At 35.9% G+C, this 23,857-nt stretch overlaps 1 protein-coding gene across 1 annotated transcript in view; it reads left to right on the top strand.

Annotated features, from left to right (window-relative positions):
• The window catches only part of LOC122797762 (serine/threonine-protein phosphatase 6 regulatory ankyrin repeat subunit A-like), a 2,341,865-nt gene that overhangs the window by 624,484 nt on the left and 1,693,524 nt on the right, over nucleotides 1-23,857 (top strand). The window contains exon 5 of the mRNA XM_044066284.1: nucleotides 15,827-15,931. Within this exon, the coding sequence (XP_043922219.1) occupies nucleotides 15,827-15,931 (105 nt within the window). The remainder of the gene's footprint in view (nucleotides 1-15,826; nucleotides 15,932-23,857) is intronic.

The raw sequence follows: 23,857 nt of genomic DNA, 5'->3' as shown, positions 1-23,857 counted from the left end.
AAATATTTCAATATATCTGCTGCAAAAATTATCTTCTTTGTCTTGAAAGTGCACTCTATCCTGTCTAAATATATATGTGCCCAAAATTAGGCTTAGATATTCTACACATTTCCTCTTTATAACATAAGGCATTTTTTAAGCATATAAATATTTACCCACAGAATGTTCATTTAATGGATCTGATTCTCTTTTATATATGTGATTTATGAAAAATACATCCTTGTACAAGCTATGTTGTCTAAGAGGGTGGTAAGTTCCTTATTAACAGTCAGTGAGTCCTTAATGAGACTGAACTAACATGAATAAAAACAGCTCCATGCATCTTTATGTTAAGGTATTAGAATGTCCTACTCACATCCTGTAATTTTGTTCCTTCATTGCCATTACTATTAATAATCTCTCAATTTTCACTATTTATTTTATTTTCAAGCATATAATTCATATCTAGCTGTCTTTGTACTTCCACGGCCTTAGCCATGTTGTCATGCATACAACTGCATATTCATTCAGGTATGCCTTGTTATGTACAAGGCAGAGCAGACTCACATATTCATTCAGGTATGCTCTGCCTTGTATATATTTTAACATGTATATTGCATATCCCTTGTATTTAATTTAGTTTACCTTGTCCAGGTAATTGTTTTTCTAAAAATGTATGTGTTATGTTTATATTTATCCTGCTGTTTTCTTTACTCTACAAACCTTTTATGAAATTATAGTCATACCCTTGATTGAGCTTTTCTTCTTGGACCTCTGCTAGAAATAGGTCCTGCACAGTTGGACTTTCCAGCCAATAAAAATAAATAAATAAATAAAAATAAATATTCTGTGTTTATTTACTCTCTACAAATGTTAGCATGTGTTCCTCTAATAATTAAACCTCCATTTGCTAGTATATAATTTCTGACCAGATCTGAAGAATCTCACACTTCTGATTCAGTGATATTTGCACTTTCAGTTATTGCAAGGGAATGATCATCATCACTGTTATTAATCTTGCTGTTTTACTTCTACAGCCTAAGTCATGTTGCCAACTTTAGTGTTGATATGCTTTTTTGTATTATAATGTTCTTTAATTAATTAATTAATTAATTAATTAATTAATTAATTAATTAATTTACATTTGTTGACCGAGAGTGTCCGACTGAATGTAGGTCCATTTTCAGCGGAGGCCCAGGGAGAAAAGCTCTACAGTTAAAATAAACAGACAGTAGTTACATTGGATTACATAGCGATTAACAATTTGATTAACATAGCAATTAATTACAAACATATTTACAGATGAAGAACATAGTACCTTAGTAGACAACTAGAATCTTTATCTGCGAAGTACATAACAGACATTAACAAATGTTACAATAAGAAGTTCCTGCTGTATAATAAGTACTAGGCTTATGAGCATCTGAGCTTGCTATAATCAAGGTAGTTAGTGGGGTGGAAAGAAAGGTAGTGGTTGGATGGGGTGGGTGATATTAGAGTGGGAGTTGCAAGGGCATAGCCAGCATGTTTTTAGGTGCGCTTTTAGTAAATTTTTGAAGTGAGTGCATGATGGTATGGAGGTAATTGTGGGTGGGAGGGAGTTCCATAATTTGGCTATGGCGCAAGAGAATAGTGCTTCACCAGCAGAGTTATTGGCTTTTGTGATCTGCAAGTGATTTTTGTTGCTGGATCTTAGTGGTCTGGTGGTATGATAGGGTTGGAGTAGATTCTGGAGGGATAGGATATTTAGTGGATGGTTTACTAGTTTGTGGGTGAGTGAGAGTTGATACCATTGAAGGAGGTGAGGGAGTTCAAGCCAGCCCAGTTCAGCAAGTGAGAGACAGTGGTGACTAAGGTAGGATGCCCCTGTGGTGAATTTGGCGGTTTTGTTTTAGCAGGTCTCTAGCTTGTTTAGATCGCATTGCCTTAGGTTGGTATATATTGGAGAGGCATAACGTAGGGTGGAGATAATGTGGGAATTAGCTACTGAACTCTTTGCTGCTTTGATGAGAAGTTGCTTATTTCTGTATAATGCTCCTAGTTTTTTGTGGACTTTTTTTATAGTCGTGGATATGTGAATGTCAAATTTTAATTTATTGTCTATTTCCACTCCTAGCAATTTGGTGTGTTCAGTTGGGTATATAATGGTGTTGTCTTTTGCTGTGATGTTAAAGTGAGAGTTGTTTTGAGTATGTTTGGTGGGTTGGAAGATGAGTAGTTTAGTTTTGTTTGAGTTGAGTATTAATTGGGCATCGGATAACCAAGTTTCAACAGAGAAAAAGGCTTCCTGTGTGACTTTTTGCAGTTTGGGTAGGAACTGGACTGAGCAGATAATGGTTGAGTCATCTGCATATTGTATGAGTGTGCCATGTTTGGTGGCAGAGGCTAGATTATTGGTGAAAACAGAGAAGAGTAGGGGGTCTAAGGATGTTTGCTTGGAGAACCCCTATGGAGACAGGTAGTTGGGGAGATTTGTCATTCTGCCATACAACAGATTGTTGGCAGTCAGACAGGTAACTCTGAAACCAGTTGGTGACTGATTGAGAGAAGGATAGGTTATTGAGGCTAGAGATGAGTTGTTTGTGTGGGACCATGTCAGATACTTTAGATAGGTCTAGGAAAGTAGCAGAGGAGAGATAGCCATTGTTTTTATGCTGAAGAATAGTGTTAGTAAAGGAGAGTAAGGCAGTGGTGGTGCTATGGTTTGGTCGGAAACCATGCTGATTATTGGAAAGGAGGTTGTTAGTAAGGAGGCAGTCTGAGACCTGAGAGTGTATGCATCTCTCTAGTATTTTGGAGAGTGGAGAGAGAATAGCTATGGGGTGGTAACTGGTTAGTTCTGTGGAGGGGCTGCCTTTGTGGAGAGGAATTATATGTGATACTTTCCACAGTGTGGGAACGTAACTTTCTGACAGAGATCAGGTAATCAAGATTGATACTGGGTAGGCAAAAACATCAGCTGTGATTTGTAGGTATTCACTTTGGAGGTTGTCTGCTGCTAATTTGATGGGCTTAAGTTAAGTTAAGAGTTTTCTTATGTTGGAGGTAGGTACAGGAGTAAAAGAGAAGACAGTGGGGAGATTACTAGTTGAAGGTGTGGGTTGAAGGGGAGGGGGCTTGTGTTGTTTAGCTAGTGATAGTATGGTGTATGTGAAGTGTGTGTTGAATGAGGTAGCAATATTTTTGGAGGAGTGAGGAATGTTAGGAGGAGGGGTACTGACTTTACCTGGGTGGATGATGGAGTTTACGGAGGACCAGAATTGTTTGGGGCTGTGTTGGGAGGAGTCTAGGGCAGTCTGGTAATATTGGAATTTGTCCTGTTTTATTAGCTTTTTGACTCTATTGCATAGTTCTGGTATAGAAAGAATGATAATTAATCATTTAAAATGCAATTTAGTTTTCTTCCCTTTTGCTACAGCCTAAGCCATGTTATCACATTCAGTCTTGTTCTTTCTTCTTATAGTAATGTTCGTTAATCCTTTCAAATTCAATTTAGATTTCTTTCTCTTAGTCTGCTCATTACCTCGTTTTTTCCTACCTTCTCTTTTGGAAAAATGGTAACATTTTCTGTATTCTGCATGTTTTATGATTGAACAATGTTATCATTCCATGTAACCTTTGTTTATATAACAAAGCAGTGTAATTTTTAGTATATATATATATATATATATATATATATATATATATATATATTCTCTTTGCATTATAGAAATTAATATTTTTTCTTGCTAGTTATTTGTTGCGAACATCTTCCTATCTTCCTCTTTTTATTTTCTTCCAAATGCTCTGAATCCTCAGATTGCGTAATACTTGTATGCTGAATTCCAAGGTTGTCATCGGTAGCATCATGTTTAAAAGGGTTTTAGTGATCTTTATTGGCAGAAGAGACTTCATTTCCTAAGTGTGTTATAGTTACATTTTGTCTAATATTATGTACCTCAGCAGTGCAGTCATTAATATATGTAATAACAGTTTTCCAAGTTGCACAAATTGTACACGTGCAACCATCTTCAGTAAGTCAAGATCTAATACTAATAACTATAAGCACATCATCCAAGTTTTTAAATGAGAAACACACATCACCAATGTTATCAGGTGTTACATTTACATACGCACAATATTTAGTATACTGGGCAAGATACATACACCTCAACAAATTTTTATTGGTATTGTCATTTAAAGACTGCATTCTCAAGTGAAAACAAAGTAAAGGACTTTAAAAGAAAAAAAAATTAATCAGTGAGTGCAGAATTCAAAGAAATTAAAACAATTATCAATTTAAGTCAAATGGTATGAGGAGATCGCACAAACAAAATGCAAATAAATATTAAATTAAGTACACTGAGCTACACTTGAAAAAGAAACAATTTGTAAAATAGTAATTCTGACCTACTTGTACCAGTTGTGTTAGTCACGCTAAAATGCTGGACATCCTTTTACATGCACTAACTTCTGCTCACTCTCACTTTCTATTGCACCTCATTATAACAGTAAAAATCAGAGATAAAAATATAAATTAAAATAAATCTCATCTTATTACACATTTGCACGATAAGTTGCAGACTAACAATAGAAGGTTTCAGTTAAGATCTGGACTTGTTTTCTCTTCATATTTCAATTTGTGATTTCCTTTTTATTGTGCTACATTTTTTGTGATGCTGTGTAATAGCATATGATTTGTCAAGATGCATACAGTACTTTTGCACCATATACACTACAGTAGATATAGGTTAATGTGATAATGAAGCCCCTCCCCCTAAAATGTTTTCATTTACTGGCTTTGCTTTTAAACAGTTTTTTTGGACCTGTAGAGTAGCAGTTCTAAATTTGGTATTAATTTAATGAGATTGACTATTTCTAGTATTTTTCTGTTTCACTTTCCATATAAGCCATTAAAGTATTCAGCTTTGTATGTTTTATAGTCTTCATGTGTATAACATCTGAGATTGTATTTGAAATTGAATATGTACCTTACACACCCACATAGCTAAGAAGATTAAATAAATGCAAGGAATTCTAGTAAACCTATAGGCAATTATTCAGCTAGCTGTCCAATATTTTGCTTAAATGATTTCTGTAGAGAAGTTTAAAAGATTGTCAATGTCAGACTACAGGTATAGGAAGCCTTTATTGTGGTGTAGGCAACCCATGTTCAGCTAGCAGCATGGGAACTAGAAGAGCCAACTAGAAAAAGGAGGAAGGGAAATGCTAAATTTGCTCAGCTATCTTGGGGGAGGGGGTGTCTTTTGTTCCAGGAAGCATCAATAACATATGAGTTCCTCGCTGAGACTGAGAACAATCACTAGATGCACACCTTTGTTGGAAGGCTGGACTTAAAATGACATCACCACATACATAAGGACTACCACTCACTAGCTCATACACCCCCAGCTTGGAGTTACATTCTGAAATGCAAGGGTACTGACTAAGGTAAAACAAATCCCCAAACATTTGGCACTCTGATATTGCCAACTTTCCTGTTCCTCTCTCATTGCATTGGCAATCCAAACTTTTGTTGAGACTATGGATGTCCTTTTAGAGAGTGCCCTCCTGGGAAGGTTCAGATGTGGGTATTACCATCAATGCATGTGGAACTGAGGGCAATGGAATATTCAGGACAAGAATAGGACCTGAAGTTATCAGATGAAAAAAAAATGAAGGAAAAAATACAAGAGAAGGTAACTTAAGGAGTCTATGAGTGGCTTGAACCTTGTTTCTTATAGTGTATGGTGCTAAAGCCTACGAGGAAAAAAACAAACAAAAAAAAAAGCATGAAACCTACATGCTTACACAGGAGGTATGTCAAGAGAGTATCCATAGCTGGAGTATTTGTGTATCATTTGTCCCATGTGCACAGTGCCTGTAAGCTGCTGACCATGTGTTCTGGCATTCCTAACATGCCTGCGAATAGGCACTGCCTACACAGACAGGAGGTTAATCACCCTTCAGATGTGGGTATTGTGCACTGAGAATGGAATTAATATTTTGATTTTGGTGGGTGTAAGAGTATTGATTGACAGCTGATTTTTCTAAGCAAGCTCCACTGAATCCACTTTGTTGAAAACTTGTTAAAACTAGCTCAAAAGGCTCACTACTTTGTCAGATTATACTTTCCACTCAGCCTTCCGAGTTATTTATTGCTAATTCATAGGTCACTATATGAGGAAAAGTACAATTCTTTTCCATACCTCTCAACCTCTTAGTTCAAAGACAAAAATTTTGGGGGGACAAAGGCTGAAAAATAGGGACAGATTTTAAATATTGCTCTTACAAACTTAGAAAGTTGCTAGAATGACAGGTTTTCAATTAGCATGCATTTTCCAAATTATATGAAGTCTACAACTCAAATGAATGTCATTATTTTGTGACTTCAATCCTCACTTGATTTGCCAGAAAACCCCAAACCTTATGAGGAAAACACTAAAAATATGAGGCAAAAATCTGGACATTCTGTGAAACTCTGTACAGTTGAGAGATATGTTCCTATCCACAGCAGCCTCCTTTGGGAAATATTTTCTGTGAAATCAAACGTGGTATTTTTCAGTGTGACAGACTCATCAAAGCAGAGTTTACTACACCACACTTTATCAGTTATACTCCTAGATTGGATGTAGAAATGTAGTCCATTGTGTATTGTATACTATTAAATTGAACAGAGCTGTATGCAGTATAGAGGCAGAAGTACAGTGGATTTATTTCTATACTGTAGGACTGGGCCAAGGCACACTTACCAGAAAAATATTTATATTATTAATGTTTCCACTCAATAAAATCTATGTGCCAGTGCAGCATGCAGCTTAGCAGACAGATGCTTCAAACAGCAGTATGCAAATCAAGAAATATCAAGCTAGTACACAAATGAAAAATACCATCAAAATGATATACCACAAGTTAGAATGCTGCACCACTAATATTAATAATCCTAAAAATAGTAATGTAGAGTAGGCGTGTCTTGCAGTCATAAATTGAAAGTATATGATGTATGTTTTTCTTGAAAAACATTATTCTGTCATTTTCTACTCAAAAATGTATTTGTATAATATTTTACACATCTATAAAATAAAAGCCAAGCAAAACGTTTCAGCTTGACATAGGTAAAGTGAATTTCCCATCTCTGTTAACTCTTCCTTTCACAGAATGGTACTTGGAGATTGGATTGATATTCATACCGTTTCCACATCTATTCCAACTATCACCTCTATCATACCCTACTCTTTTCTACTCATATTATCCTACACCTTCCCCAGTATAATCTGTTACCATATTTCATGATCTCTAAAATATTAATAATCATTATGATAATCATCTATTATATAAATAATGCTGCATCTTCCTATTATCAGGCTTTGCATATAATTTAGGCTTGAACACTACGACTTTATTATGTCTGCTGAGTTTTCATTCTGCCAAACTAATGTGCAGTTTTTCAAATGTTGTGCTTGAATGTTATTACTTTATTACGTCAGTTAAGTTTTCATTCTGACAAACTGTGTTGTTTTCATATTTGTCCTTGAATGCTATGACTTTATTATGTCTGTCTAGTTTTTCATTTTGTTAACCATATGTATCTGGAGCTTTTCTCCCTGGTCCTTGCTGAAATTGAGTACCTCATGAACCAGTCAGACCTTCACTGTAAACAAAAGCCAAATATATAAATAAATAAATTGAAAAATAGATCATTTTATTATGCCGGAAACAGCTTAGTATCTGTAGGCTATACATTTCAGTCATGCACAAATCACCATACCTAAGGCTGCATTGTTTCAGTTATGCACATACCTCACTATCTGAATGTCTTGTTCATTTTTTTAAAACACAACAGTGCTGTATATTACTCTCCTGTGATTGTTTTAAAATGCTGAATGTTGGTTCTCTGTGATCATTAAGCATACATCAAAATACTGGCTTTTGTAAAATCAGTTTCTCATCCTGCATGGAAGCTTATAGAGTCAGTCATTTACATATCACCTTATCTAAGGATGTTTTATTTTAAGTGGTCAAAGCAACATGGTCAGATTGTTTAACAATGAAATATGACCATGTTGTATGTTTTTTCTCCATTTAAATGGTACTCTAAAGTTTCAAATGATGTCTGAAAACATGTGAAATAGTTTGCTTTCTTATATTTGGCTATTACTTCTGATAATTGGGTATCAAAGAATGGTGCCTGCCAAACAGTAAATAAAATTGTTAGTATATGATGCTTCCCTGTTGTCATATTTTATGGCATAATATAAAATTAAATGTACTTCACTTCATTTGACTATTACTTCTCATTATCAGATCAAATGTAATAGTTCTTGCCAAACAGTCAAGGCCATGCTGTTATGTATTGTTCCTCATTTAATAGCACATGAGATTATATTTATAGTAGTGATTTAATATGGTGCAATATTTATGCAAAGGAGAAAGCAAAAGTAATCAATGCAAAAAGAGCAGCACCAAAGATATTTGAAGAGAAATATAGACAAAGACATCCGGATATGGATAATTTTACAATACAAAAAATTACCAAAGATAATTTAAAGAGAAATACAGGTAAAGACATCCAGATATAGATAATTTTACAATACAAAAAAAATACATTCAGAATTTAGATTCAGAATTGCCATTTAGCTGAAACACCTGATATATTTAAAGGATGATTTGCATATGTCCCATGAGGCCTCTGATGTAAGAGGTTTAAGGTATCGCACAGTTAGAAGTCTAGCTTTGCTAGATTTTTCTTTTTGTGTTTTTTAACCAGTTGGTTATCTGTGTGACCTTTTTACTCTGTTTTAGTTTGTTAGTTGGGATATTTTGTAGACACCCTAATGCTTATGGATATCAGCTGGGTATGACAACCCTGTGTTTTGCAAACGTCAAATATTTCTCTTATGCTGTGCTGATGATGCCATAAGAAGGAAAAAACATGCATGTCCATAGCTAGAGGGATTTGGCTTTAATGGCCTGAAATTGTCCATAAATAGACTTACAAATGAAAGTAAAAGAAAAAAAAAAATCATGGACATTCAGAATTACCATTTAGCTAAAACACCTGAAATCTTTAAAGGGTGATTTACATATATCCCATGAGGCCCTGGATGCAAGAGGGTTAAGGTATCACACAATTAGAAGTCTAGCTTTGCTAGATTTTTCTTTTTGTGCTTTTAAACAATACAAAAGTAAGAAAACAGAGGAAAAGTAAAAAACAGGATTAGTAATGGAGAAGTTAAAGAAATAGAAACTGGGGTTATGGGTTAACTGCAAAGCGAAGGATTTAGTATAGAAAATTTAACTCAGATAACAACAGGACAGAGAATGGACACCCAAATTAAGAAGAAACTAGTGGAGCAGGAAGCTTCTAATGCATTGACATATGAAGAAACTTTGGCGCCTCCTATAGGAAACCAGTACAAAGGTTCAGTATGAGCTATATAGCAAGGCAAAGAACAGGAAACCATGGCATCTCTGACACAGTCAATGCCATGGAATGATAGGCCAACGAGTTTCCATATGAAAGAGCAACAGATGACACAGGGTGAAACTGAGGAGAGCATGGCATAGGAAAAACTCTGGAACTTTCTATAGAATGCTTGCAGGATATGGCAAAGAATGTTCCTCAGTTTAGAAGAAAATGATCTAAGAAAAAAGTTATTTGATTTAATTATGGTTAGCCATATTAAGATCAATGAAAGAAGTAGACTGCAGAAGGTCAATAAAACCCAAAAAGTTAGACTTTGATAAAACAGTAATTAGGACTGTCCATAGAGATATATGCAAAATAACAGAAGTAAATGGGATACATTACCGTGCAGCCAAATTAATAACAGATAAAGGCCTACCACAAGAACAAAGAGTAATGAGGGAAAGGATGGAGAGAAATCAAATGCCATCATGGAAGTATTGAATAGAGAAAACTGTAAAGTGGTTAAGACAAGAAGTGTCACTGTTAGAAGAGTATATAAAAGGGAACAAATCAACAAAAATACTTAGAAAGATAGACGCGATAAAAGCAATGCTCTGTATTATAATGGATCAGGATTTATCATGCACTATCGCAAATAATAAACTAAAATTATCAGCACAGGCAGAAAAACTTAGAAGATACACAGATAAATATAAATGAAAAGTACAAAATAATCACTTTATTGATGATCCGATCCCAAAAAAGATTTATTGAGACTTGGGAAACAAAGTAAAAGGAATTGAAAGACCACAAAAAAAAGAAGAAATAGATAGATACATTTGGAGAAGTATTTATGGAGATCCTATGGAACATAACAAGGATGCTAAATGGATAGAAGAAATAAATGAAAGAATAAGAATTTCAAATATACAGAATATGAAATGGGATGAAGTAACACCCAGAGTTAAGAAAAGCCTCTAATTGGAAAACCCCAGACCCAGATGCAGTACCTAAGTTCTGGCTAAAAGTATTAACATCTCTGCACAAAGACTTAGCCATGAGTAAGAACTATTTACATGCGTACCCTGAACAAACACCAGCCTGGCTAACAATAGGAAAAACAATGCTTCTACTTAAGAGTGAAACTGAAAGCTACACTCAAAATTATAGACCCATAACTTGCCTTCTGACGACATATAAACTATGCACTGGAATTGATGCTGACAGAGTTTATAGTCATTTTAAGGAAAACTCAATTATGGCATTAGAACAAAAGGGTAATAAAAGAAAGTCATATGGAACAAAGGATCATTTGTTGTTAAATAATGTCATAGTGGAGAACTGTAAAAAGGGGAAAAATATAAGTATGGCATGGCTAGATTACAAAAAAAGCATATGAGTGTAGCCCACATTCATGGATAAAAGAGTGATTAAAAATGTATAAGGTAGACCCTACACTGATAAACTACATCACAGTGCCATGAAACAGTGGCAAAACAATTTGCAGCTAAGCCATGATAAAGGGGAAAGTATTATTTCAGGTATAAAAATTCAAAGGGGGATATTTCAGGGTGACTGTCTGTCACTGCTGCTTTTTTGCTTTACCCTTAACCCATTAAGTTGTCTACCTAACAGATTAGGTCATGGTTATAATTTGGCTCCCAAAAAGCAAAAAAGTGTACAGACTTCTCATCTTCTCTTTGCTTATGATTTAAAACTGTATAGCTCATCAGATGTGGAACCGAAAGTACAACTGCAAGTTGTCAAAAGTTTTTCAGATGAGATAAGAAAGTTATTTGGTCTTGATAAATGTGCAAAAGCAACCTTTAAAACAGTAAAGCTGCAGCACCAAGAAAATGTCAGTTTGGGACAAGAGTGTAATATAAAAGAACTTGAGAAAGAGGGAGTATATAAATATTTGGAATTGATGAAGGATCAACAATAAAACATGAACAAATGTGAATAAAACTCAGTAAGGAATATTGAAGAAGACTTAAAGTAATCCTGAAAACAGCATTGACATCTAGGAACAAAGTTCAAGCTATAAACCAATTTGCTCTTCCTGTCCTAACTCACAATTTTGGAGTGGCTGACTGGCCCCAAAAGGTGTTGGATAAATTAAACAGGAAAACAAGAAGGATGCTTTATGCTCATTAAATGATTTATAAAAATCAGTGCATACCAAGGTTATATATTCCCCATTCCGAAGGAGGTATGGGCCTCCTTGAAATTGATTATATGTATAGATCTCCAATCATGGGACTGCATACATAACCTGCTGACCTCACAAGACTCAAACATAGTGAAAGTTTTGAAACATAAGGAGAGTACATCTAAAATGACTTCTCTTCTTAGTCTAGCAGAAGCATATCAGCATCAAGTGGGAATGGAAATCAACTTTGACTTGGGAATGGGATCCATTCCCATCATGGTATTGGAAACCCAAAAGGCTTGGAGAAATTAATAAAGTAACATGAATATTTCAGCTTACTTATATTTGATTATAATTTCTCATAATCTGCTAACACTGAATAAAATTTACCAAATAATCATGCACTTGTTGCTGTATGCTGCTTCCCCATTAAACAGTGCACCTAATGATATTTTCAAACATGTTAAATAAAAAAAAAAGTTCCTCTTGCTTATTGAGTTGCCACCTCTCCCGATTCTCATAGGACAGTTCTAATGTTGGCGCTCGCCCTTATTTGGCACATGATAACAGAGGAAGATAAATGAACCTGTTTTGAAATGTAATGATACATTTTATTCATGCAATCCTAAAACTGGAAATAGCAGTCAAGGATTCACTTTTCATGTTTTTGACCTGTTGTGGCTTGTAGCCATTGTGCTGCTAATCTTTGCAATACTAGCAAATTTTTGTTTTCTGATACAGGGTGCAGATAATATTTAGAAAGGTGTTTTATTTGCATGTACCACATAGATATGTCTGAAGCTTGTTTGCATACTATGACAATTCAATGCTATTTTGTATCAGTGGGCCATGTAATATTCCATGTGGAACAGCAGAGGTGAATATTATTATAAAAGCAGCACATATATAACAGTATATCTACCAGAATATGAAACACTCTTTTTCTAGAATTACCTTTTTTAGTGTACCTGCTATACTGAATTATCTACAGCCTAAGACTGTATACAGCCACTCTGAACTTCTGAAGTTATTGTGTAGTTGAGATTGTGATATAAGTTCCAGATAGATGTATTATAAATAACAAATGTTGTGCAAGCTAATGTTTTTCTTTAGTAAAGTATATTCACTGAAACAAAATAACTAATTTGCAAGTTTCTTTTAAATATACTGATTAGTGTGCTTACAATTTAGGTATTCAGTTTGTATTTTCTACATGTTATTCTGAATTTCTGTCTTAGGACATGGCAAGGTGCTGTATGTTAACAGATTATCTGGGATCTATAAACTTATTCTTTATAAAACTGTGCAGTGTTGATTTTACAGAATGGATACAATTGATATCACTGAATGAGTCTTGTTTTCATCTTGGTAGGGAAAACATTTAGCTTTATTCCTATTAAGACTAGCAGGTGCTTGAATTTTATCAACATTTGAACAATTTGCAAGCCATTGAGGGAAACCATAGTGTGCTTCAATATATCTCATTAATATCAGCATAACTTTTTTATTACAGAATCTTTTTAATAGACAAAGCTGAAGTACAGTATGCTTTTTCCTTAAGTGATGTTAAAACCGAGTTAAGGAAAGAACAGGAAGTCACTGGAAAATATAAAGGAGCTGGAGGAAGACTGTCCCTATGCAATGAATGGATTTAGTAAATTGATCTAACACAGTGAATAATCTCTTTGCATTCTGTTCCAAAGTAAATAAAGACATTTATCAGTGGCACAATGTCATGTCAGCTTGGGTCTCACAGTACAATTTGGTGTAAAATACTAGTTATCCTGGTTAATGTTTAGTCAACATTCAGTGTAATAACATAATGAGTTGAACCCTACACTGTGTATTGATCAACAAGAGAATGTAATAAATGTTCAGACTCAAGATCCTTTGACAATTCTAAGATATAGAGCCTGGAATACTAGAAACATTGTATTACATTTATGTAGTAAGGAAATGTGAAACACACAGGAAAAAATTGGTGAAATCTGATGAATGCAGTGTGCCCAGTAATGGCTTATAAATTTGTGCAGTAGAAGTGGAGTAAGAAACAGCAGGGACATTCTGAAGTGAACGTGTCCTGCACTACTGTCATATTGGTACTTACTTATTAGATTACCTATAAGCTGTAGGGATGTACTCCTTATACCACAACTAAATGAGGACCTGTGAAATGAAAAAATCCAGATAGGTGATTGTTTATAGAATCTTATGTTATGTGAAACATGCAACTGTCTGTTATTTACTTGTGTATTTATTTTTGAGGAAAGGCAATAAGTCTGTATGCAATTCATTCAGTAAAAATCCTACAACAATTTTCTTCTAACAGGTTTTACTCTTTAAGTGCATTTCTTTTGCATAGTTTTGTAGCACTCACACGAGAGATTTCATAGGAATATAGTAGGGATAGTGGGGATGAAGCTGAAAAGGTTTTATGTGCTACCTAATAGTAAAGCACAATATAAGTTGATTTCACAGCATACAAAAATGATATATTAAGTTTAAACTTGCATTTCCAAGCTGAGATAGCATTATAATTCTAAAATACTGTACTAAATAAATTATATATTCATAGTTAGGTTGCCTAATAATATGCTTCGTATTTGTTCTGTCTTTATCTGCCAGGGAGAGTAAGCTAATCTAAGTGGCAGTAACCTGCTTTTTTTTCTTAATTTTAAATGTATTCTCTGTCTCTTTCTCGCTAGGTATTTCATTGACTACTTCATACTGTCACACTGTGAGTAATTTTCTGGGGAGTTTCTTTACACAATTTCAGCCCTGATTTTCTCAGATTATTATCTGGAGTTTGTTAAACTCTTCCAACCTGACTTTTCTGTTGACTCTCTTGAGTTCTGACAGTGATTTGTACTGAACTGGATATGTATACATATAAAAAGAATCCTTCTCAAATGTTTCTAAACTACATGAAAAAGTTTTCTATGAAGGTACCTAATATGATATATGCCATCTTTTCTGTTTCTTTCTGTCATTTCTAAAGATGAGTACATAGAATACATACATTCCACTTTGATTTAGAATTGCACTCTAGATTGCTATTAGTTATTGACGTACTCTAGCCTATCATATTGATAAACACATTTGAAAAAATAATGACTTCAGTATGCATTGCTTTTTAATAATTACACAACAGAAGTCACTTGTATTTTCATTGCCAATAGCTGTTTTGCATATACAGCAGGAACACGTAAGATAGCAAAATTATCACGTTCAGTAAACCATTACATCCTATATTCACATTTGTCTTGTATAATATACAAACTGACTAATGAAAGTATTTAATGAAAATGTACCCTGGCACATAGGGCATGTGTGCAGTGGCATCAATTACATACCCAGCTCATTTATATTAAATGACGTAGTATGTGGTACTCAGCAAACCTGTATAGTAATTGTGATGTTACAAAAAAATCCGAACAATTACAATAACACTAACAACACAAGTTTAAATAAAAATATGGGTATAGCTTTTTATGGTGACCCCACTGATTTGTCAAAAATGGAACTGCAGCATTATCTCTGACTGCAGAATTACCTGTTTTATAATATTTTTAGTAATTCTTACTGCAGGATATCACTGAAGAGCAGCTGTTAAACAGTCAAGACCATGATGCGCTATGTTGCTATGATATTTGCAAATATATAAAATGAAATGCTTAATAGTGAGAAGTGTCAGGCAATAGGAATGTTTTTGTTTCTTTTCCACAGTTGCGGAGACACTATGATTGACGTGTTGTTGCTAATGTCAGCTTCTACTCTCATCATTGTAATCATGTTACTTCACTCTGTGTCAGAATTACCAGGTCTCTGCAAGCCAACATTTTGCATTGACAAATGGTTCTTGTACTTTACACAAGCATTTTGAATTATACTATTTGCAAACTTACTTGTGGAATATGCGCTAACATCATTTCTGAGATAACTGGATTGTTTTATTCCATGCAAAGTAAAACCTAAAATCGACAAACATAGAAACTTAAAAATTATTGTGAAGCTCCCAAAACTTGTGGTATAAAAAGAGAAACTGTATTTTGCAACATACCACTTGTGAAAAAGAATGAAGCAGCGTCTTTTATAGCATAACAAGGAAATAAGTTATAAACTCTAACTACTTTGTAATATAATATGAATACTGAATACAGTATCCGGTGGAGGGGATCTGAAGTACATAAGGACTGCAGCAAAATAAATAAAAGGGGATATAAGCTACAGTTTTAATACAGAACAACACTAGAGAATAATAAAGGTCATTACCAGCAAATGATTCTTGGTTGTTTTCTCTTGCCTAGGATGGGTGCATTCCTTTGTTTTTAGCAGTGGAAGCTGGAAATATCATAGCCTGTAAAGAACTTCTATCAGTCAATACTGAAGCCCAGCTTGGATCACAAAGAAAGGTAAGACAGGCAAAATGCTCTAAATAATGGCCTTTGATGAACTCTGTAAAGGTAACTATATTTGATTTCTTGCATATTTAATGTTCAAAGTGCATTAATAGTTTTTAAGTGAACTAAAGCATTGTCAAAAATCTTTAGAAGCCTTGTTAAAAATAAATTATTCACATGCTGTACATACAAAAGGAGTTACAGCTATTGCTGCATGACATAACTTTATAGACACAAGAACATGGTGACGCCTGGAATCAAGGAATATAGCAAGGATATGGATAAGAAAAGGAGATTGTGAGGGGACAACCTATTTTAGAATGTCATAATGTGTGTTATGGAATGGTTGCGATAAGGAAGATAATGAAGAACAACCTCATATTAACAATAAGAATGGAATGGAAGCAGGAGATGTCTGGCATGTAGCTATAATATACAGACCTACAGATTCAAGAACTACACTGACATACTAAGACATAGGATTAGCAGGGAAAATGACAACAATCCATAGTCATGGACACCTTTAGCTTCCAGCAGTGAAATGAGAGGTGCACACGTATAGAACTGGGAAAGTGACTAGTGCAACATGTAGAGGATTGTGGGCTTTATCAGGCAATATAGGACCAAATAAGTACAGTTAAATTCCTTGACCTAGCACTCAGCAGTGCACATTGTGTGACAGAAACAGAACTGAGTGTGCCACTGCACAACAATGGTTATGTGAGGATGTTGGTCATTATGTTTGGAGGATCCTTGAAATGCACAAAAAGAGCAGAAGTGTAAGCCAGCAGGAATGCTTAATTAAGTCTGTTTGGAAACATAGGAATAATGTGGAAGAACACTGTCAACTGAAGACACTGGAAGAAATATAGACTACATTAATAAAAGAATGAGGAATGAAATTAACTTCTGGAGAAGGAGGGTGTATTGAATATGATACACATGGCCTGACTGATCATTGAAAATAATTCACGCTGGAAGGAAAATGTGGGAAATGTGGAATAAGATGTTATGAAGAAAAGATATTGCAAATCTGTTGCAGCTGGCTACAGTAGTGTTATAGAAGGAATTGGCTGATACAGGGGCACAGGAAAATGACTTTCTTGGGTGGCGAAAGCCAGGGTACCTTTTTGGATAGGCTTATATAAGCCATAGGGCCAATAGCTTAGTACCTACCTATGAACCTGTGAACCTATATGGAGCTGGAGATGGCATGTGGTGAAAAATGAAGAAATTGGCAAGGCATTGCATTACTTGATACAGAAAGAAGGAAATCTGAACGTGCTGTATATCAGTAGAAATAGTATACTCTTCAACTTAAAAAGACAGAGAACAAGTGTGATGGTATTTATACTGAATAATTACTGCATATGCCATATTTGACACATTTGTGTAACTCATCTTTAAATGTTGACAGCTGTTTTTATTTACAGCTGTTATTTTACTTATAGTTTTATTTTTAGTTGTAGTGCTGATTGACTGCTTGTAAAACAAGCTTCACTGTTGCTCACTATACATGTCTCCATCTGAAAATGTCAAAACTGTTATTTTCTGTTTATTGTACTCTCCTGAGCCAAGCCTGAAAATGTTACCTTGTGACTGGTGTTCTATCCCAGTTAACACATTAAGAATAAAATACATTTGAACAGGTATGGATGTGAGAAAGTGGACGTATGGGAAAGTTACTGGTGTTGTTGAACTTGTGAAGGAAGTCATTGAGCTTCACTGAGATAACACACAAGGTCTGGCAGTGAGCTGTCTAACAGGGTGATTAAAGGACTGACAGTGGTGCTCAGTAAGGCACAAAGCAGCACACTGTCTCTCCTTTGAAACTGAAGTTTTACTGCATGATTAGAGAATCACAGTATCTGTAGGATAAGAGTAGCTAGGAAGGAGTTTGAAAGGCCTGCTGATCTCTTTGGATATCCCTTAGTGTGCTATGAAAAAGATTCTGTGTGGTATTTTGGTGGAATTCCTGGATGCTGATTTTCTATAACATGGCCAAAAGTTTGGCTTCACATATCAAATATGCCTTAAGATGTCTTAAGTCAAATTCTCTGTTTCTTTGTTTCAATCTCCACTATGGTAGAAAAGAGAAGTCTGAGAATGTTGTCTCTCTAGACTTTAGCAAGGCATTTGTTACTATAAAAGAGGTCACGGGATATATAATAGAGTATTACTGTGGGGCCCACAATGCTGAAATGAATATGAACCTGGGTGGATGACAACATTAAAGCAGAAAGTGGAAGTTTGAATGGTGATTTACTGGAAACAGACAGTGTCCAGTAAAGTGTGACATGTTTCATATTAGTTTTGCCAGATATCGTGCTGGACATGATGAGTGAGAGCCTGTTCATTGGTGATTCCAACACTGCTGCAATGGAAAAAGATGGTATAGACATTTGCCAATGAGAGTTATGATGGCTGTGGGATGGACAGATACCTGACAACTACAATGTAATGCAGAAAGGTACAAAATGATACGTGGTGGCGGGGAAATTCTAAAAAGGGCAAATGTGCCTTAGCAACAGCAGAAGAAAAGGATCTGGGGGTCATAATCAACTAAAGGACGAGTCATTCAGGATAAAGTGGACATTGTATAATGAACACCAGCATACTGCTGACATACATAGCTGAATGAGTGGATTCACAGACAGAACACATACCTCTCAACTGTCCAGACTTTCACAGAATGTCCAGATTTGTGGCTCATATTTTGCATCTGTTCCTCATAAAATTTGTGGTCTTCTGGATTTTTGTGGCAAATCAGTAAGGACTGACTTCACTAAATAACAGGCATTTGTGTTTCAGAATTCATATCGTTCAGAAAATACATTGTAATACAAGATCTTTTATTCTAGCAACTTTCTAAGTTTTTAAGAACAATATTTATAATTTGTCCCTATTGTTTGGGTTTTGTCCCCCATTATTTTTACCTTTGTCCAGATTTTTTGTGCTAAGAGGTTAAGAGCTATGCACAGAAGCCACTTTGTCCCATTGTACAATGGCATTAGTAAGACTGCATTTGGAACATTATATTCAGTTCTGGTGCTTGCCCAGTGGTAGAGACTACACTGGCAAAAAGGATGCAAAGCTAAACTGCCAAAATGATAAAGTAAATAAATGAGTTATAACAGGCAAAGATATCTGAGCCATTTATTGGGAATATAGTGGAAGAGAGATGGGCATTGGGAGATATGGTACAGGGAAATCATAAGTTCATTGAACAAGTAGGAGTGGACTTGAAGAGGAAGGACTGATAATGGAGATTTAGCATGGAATGACAGCTGGAAGGGTGAAATCTTCCTGTATAATGAAGAGGTTGGTGGAGTTCTGGAATATATTACTAAGGCAGAGGTGTAGAGTACTTTAAGTGATTCAACGATTCTTGGGTTAGATGGAAGAAAAAAATGTGGTACGGATGAATGGCTACGTAGCGGTTAGCTGCAAACCTGGCTGGACTTAACAGTTTGCAGTTGTTTTCCTGCAGGAACCTCATATGTATGTGCTTCAGATTTAAAAAATTCTGTTACTCCATTCCCATAAGCTAGAAAGTATTCAGTGCCACAGTGATTGTATTCACAGTATGTTAGTTATTATCCTGACATGTGTTGTTTACTTGTTTCAGTAGCTGTGATGCCCCATTGTGTGCATCTGGAGGTAATGGGAATGAGTGGCATTTGCAGATATGCATGATCACTATTTTTATTTTTACCATGTATCATTTCTTCCTCTTTAGTAGACAGATACAGTTTACTTGACTCAAAGTTGCCCCAACCAGTGACATTCTATGGTCTGTATAAGAAAATTAAAATGTGGTTTAAAAAAGGATAATCTACAAAGGGCCAACTTACACAGGCCAGGGAAAAAAGCTCTTCAGAGAGAGATTCAAATTAAATGGTGAAGGGTGAAATACATGAAAATGTCTTTCCTTTTGAGAGAATCATTGTATCTAGATAGAAGCTAATGTTCATCTCAAATGTTGTTAATACGTTGTGCATAGCATTTACAAAGTTACAAAGCATTCTAAGTGGTCACTTCCTACTAAATTTTATTTTACTTTCTTTGATGTTTGGTGTTGCAGTGACAATTACTAAATCTCTAAGGAAATCTGCATGATATTTAGAGCACCACAGAAGTGGATGCCTGTTAATTTACAAACATTCTAGGTAAAGTAAGTTTCCCTGGGATTCAGCAAGCAGCCATGCAGGAATAAGTTATTCCCAGGGACTAGTCCTATACAGCATGGCAGCATGCCTTGCATATTCATGAAGGCATGCTGCCTGTGCTGCTAAACTAACACGGAGCCGTGTACGAGTGCAGGGGGTGTGTCTGAGAGCAGAGCTCTCACAATACACATGCCCCTGCACTCCAGAATTGCCTTAAGGCAATTAAAATGAGAGAGAATGCTCATAACACCCCCCTACACATCAGGATTAAACCATACCTCTCAACTGTGCAGACTTTCGCAGAATGTCCACAGTTTTGTCTCATATTTTTGGTGTGTTCCTCCTAAAATCTGTACCGTTCTGGAAAATAGCTGAGGATTGTAGTCATTAAATAAAATGACAAACATTTGAGTTTAAAAGACTCCACATCCTTCAGAATATCCATGCTAATGCAAGACCTATCATCAACTGTCTAAGTTTGTAAGAGCAGTATTTAAAATCTTTCCCTCTATTTGTCCCTCCATCATTTTAGGATTTGTCCAGAGTTTTTGCTCCAAGAGGTTGAGAGGTATGCCCACCATGAAGCAGAAAGCTGATAAAATAACAGGTTTAGCATTAGCAGGGATCTTCCGAAGGGTATAGATAATATAACACAACAAAACTTTTTTTTTTTATAAATGCGTTAAAGTTTAAGCATAGCTGCATGGATGTGCCCATTGCTTAGCTACGCTTAGTCCAGCTTAAGCAGCACAAGAAGTTAAATAGCAAGAGACATGCCACATAAGCAGTATTGCAATAATGTAGTGGTTAGAGTGCACACTTTGTGAGCAGCCATTCCTGGTTTGATCCCACTATAACCAATTCACATTTTAAATGTGACGGCAGTGCATAAACATTTTTTTTGTATTACCTACTAAATAACATATACTTGTTAACTGGAGTACTGCATTAGGTCCAGATGTGAGGTATCAGTGTAATAAAGTGGTGAAATCCCCATATAAACACAAGTGCCCCATACAGTATAGTCACACATGAATAAATGTAATGAAAGCACATTGGGGGATGTCAGGGACAGTAAACAAATGTATAATATGTAATGAGTGATGGATCAATGCCATACAGCAAATAGTCTATAAGATGAAAAATAAGCAATGCTAAGCATTGCACAGCTCTGCTTACCAGGTATAAGCATTGTGTAAATATGACTGCTAAGCAATGAATAACCCAGCTAAGTGGATTTGCCCATCGGTAATCTGTGCTGAACCTGTAACTTTAAGCAATGCCAACCATAGCTAAGCAGGTTTGCCCATAGCTTATCTTAGCTCAGCATATTCAAAACTGTCCAATCACAGCAAAGGGCAGGAAATCGGCAGTATTTAAACCCCACAGGTGGGAATACAGCTCATGACTGGTTGCAGCTTCCCACTGTAGGCAGCATGACTGGAGTCGGAGAGGGATTGCGCTTCCGGGCGCAGCACATGGGCATCCAGGAGTCCAAGGTCATGGTAGGATTCCTGGTAAAAAAACATGATGAGAGACTTGCGAACAAGGAACCAGGATAAACATGCTCGTACAGAAAAACACCCGCTGTACGAGCGTGTTTATCCTGGTTCCTTGTTCGCAAGTTGGATTGTGTTTTTCAGTTTTTATGATGAGAGACTGTTGCAGGGCTAGTATCAAGGCCTCCAATATAAAGGAGAAGCCTGGGACCGTATCGCCTGTGACCTCACAAGTGCCATTGGTTTCCCTTGGACTGGTGAGCAGGTCAAGCACCACTATGCTGACTTGAAACAGAGGAAGAGGGGAGCTCTTGGATCAGTGGATCCAATAATCAAGGCAGAGGGGTGATGTCCTAGCAGTGTGTAAGTACTCATACCAGTAACTGTTTAATAATGTCCAGCCTGTGTATATGATGGATAAGTATGGCTAAATATTTATCTATTTCTCTTACAGCTACAGCTGAGCAGGCTGTGAATCAGGAAGCACATGCAAGTAGGCTGCAAAGGCTGCGCCGCGAGGCTGGTGAGTAACAATCCTGCTTGTAGTAGTCATACCGAATAAATATAAAAATAGTAGAAAGTCAACTGCCAGTATAAAAACTGTTTTGTGGATGGGTTGTACTGAATAAACCAGACAATATGACAGTAATAGTCCCATATAGGTCGTATTTAAATAAAACTGTAACTGCCTGGCAATAAAGCTCTAAATCCTGGACTGGTTGTGTTTACTCTGGTATCGTATGGCATTTTTAGTGTTGCATTCTCTGAACAGTAATGTTGTATTAACCACTGTTACCCACACTGTGCTACATAATAAAAAATGTCTAGGAATGTCTGTATAAGACTGTTGTAATTACAAGGTCAGATTGTACAACCGAGAGAGACTTAGAAAACAGTGAAGAGATAGACAACGATATCTAAATAACACATTCGACTGTGACTTAAATTGTTGTATTTTTAGCAGACACAACCATGGTTCATATCCTGGGAGTGGCAGTAAGCTGTATGCATAATCATACCTCTCAACTGCACAGATTTGTTTAGAACGTCCAGATAATTGGCTCATATTTTCTGCCTGTTACCCTGTCCCCCTGGCAAATCACTGGGATGATCGCAGAATTTTAGGCAGCAAATGATGACATACATCTGATTTTCAGACCTCAAAACCTTCAGAAAATGTATATGAAAACAAACCTGACACTCTAGCAACTCATCAAAAGTTTCTGAGAGCAATATTGAAAATATGTCCCATTTCTACCCACATGTTGTTAAGCTATGACCAGAGTGTGTGCATTAACAGACTGAGAGGTATGTACATAATATTAACTTGGAATCTGGTAATATGTGTGGAATCATTCAGGTAGTGTACAAACATTCCCTCCACAGGTCTTTCAGATAAGAAAACTGTGCCTGCCAATAAAGATTGAAATCCTGGACTGGTAGTGTTTACTCTGGTATTGTATGGCATTTTTAGTGTTGCAGTCTCTGAATAGTACTGTTGTATTAACCACTGTTACCCACACTGTGCTACATAATAATAATGTTTAGGAATGTCTGTATAAGACTGTTGTAATTACAAGGTCAGATTGTACAACCATGAGAGACTTAGAAAACACTGAAGAGATCGACAGCAATATCCAAATAACACACTCTACTGTGACTTAAATTGTTGTATTTTTAGCAGACACAGCCATGGTTTGAATCCTGGGAGTGGTAGTAAGCTGTATGCATAATCATACCTCTCAACTGTACACATCCTTTCAGAATGTCCAGATAATTGGCTCACATTTTCTGCCTGTTCCCCTGTCCCTGTGGTAAATCAGTGGGGTGAACTCAGAGTTTTAGTCAGCAGATAATGACATACATTTGAATGTCAGACCTCAAAACCTTCAGAAAATGTTTATGAAAACAAATCCTGGCAGTCTATCAGCCCTCCAAGTTTATGAGAGCAATATTCAAAATATGTCCCATTTCCACCCCAATTTTGTCAAGCTTTGACCAGAGTGTGTGCAAAAAGAGATTGAGAGGTATGTGCATAATATCTATTCGGAATCTGGGAATATGTATAGAAACAGTCAGGTATTGTTAACAAACATTCCCTCCACAGGTATACCAGGTAAGAGATGTATAATTTAGCTTTAAGACAGTTAAAGTATACACTTGTTTACAAACATATCACTGGCCAAACCCAGGCCATAGGGTAGTGTAATAATACCTGTAGCTTAATGATTAGAGCAATGAGCATTAAAGTTGTGAGAACTACAAGGATA

The sequence above is a fragment of the Protopterus annectens genome, chromosome 3.part1 (genome assembly GCF_019279795.1).
Source record: "Protopterus annectens isolate FY-2018-M chromosome 3.part1, PAN1.0, whole genome shotgun sequence".
Taxonomy (NCBI): Eukaryota; Metazoa; Chordata; order Ceratodontiformes; family Protopteridae; genus Protopterus; species Protopterus annectens.
This window is presented reverse-complemented; position numbering and strand designations above follow the sequence as displayed.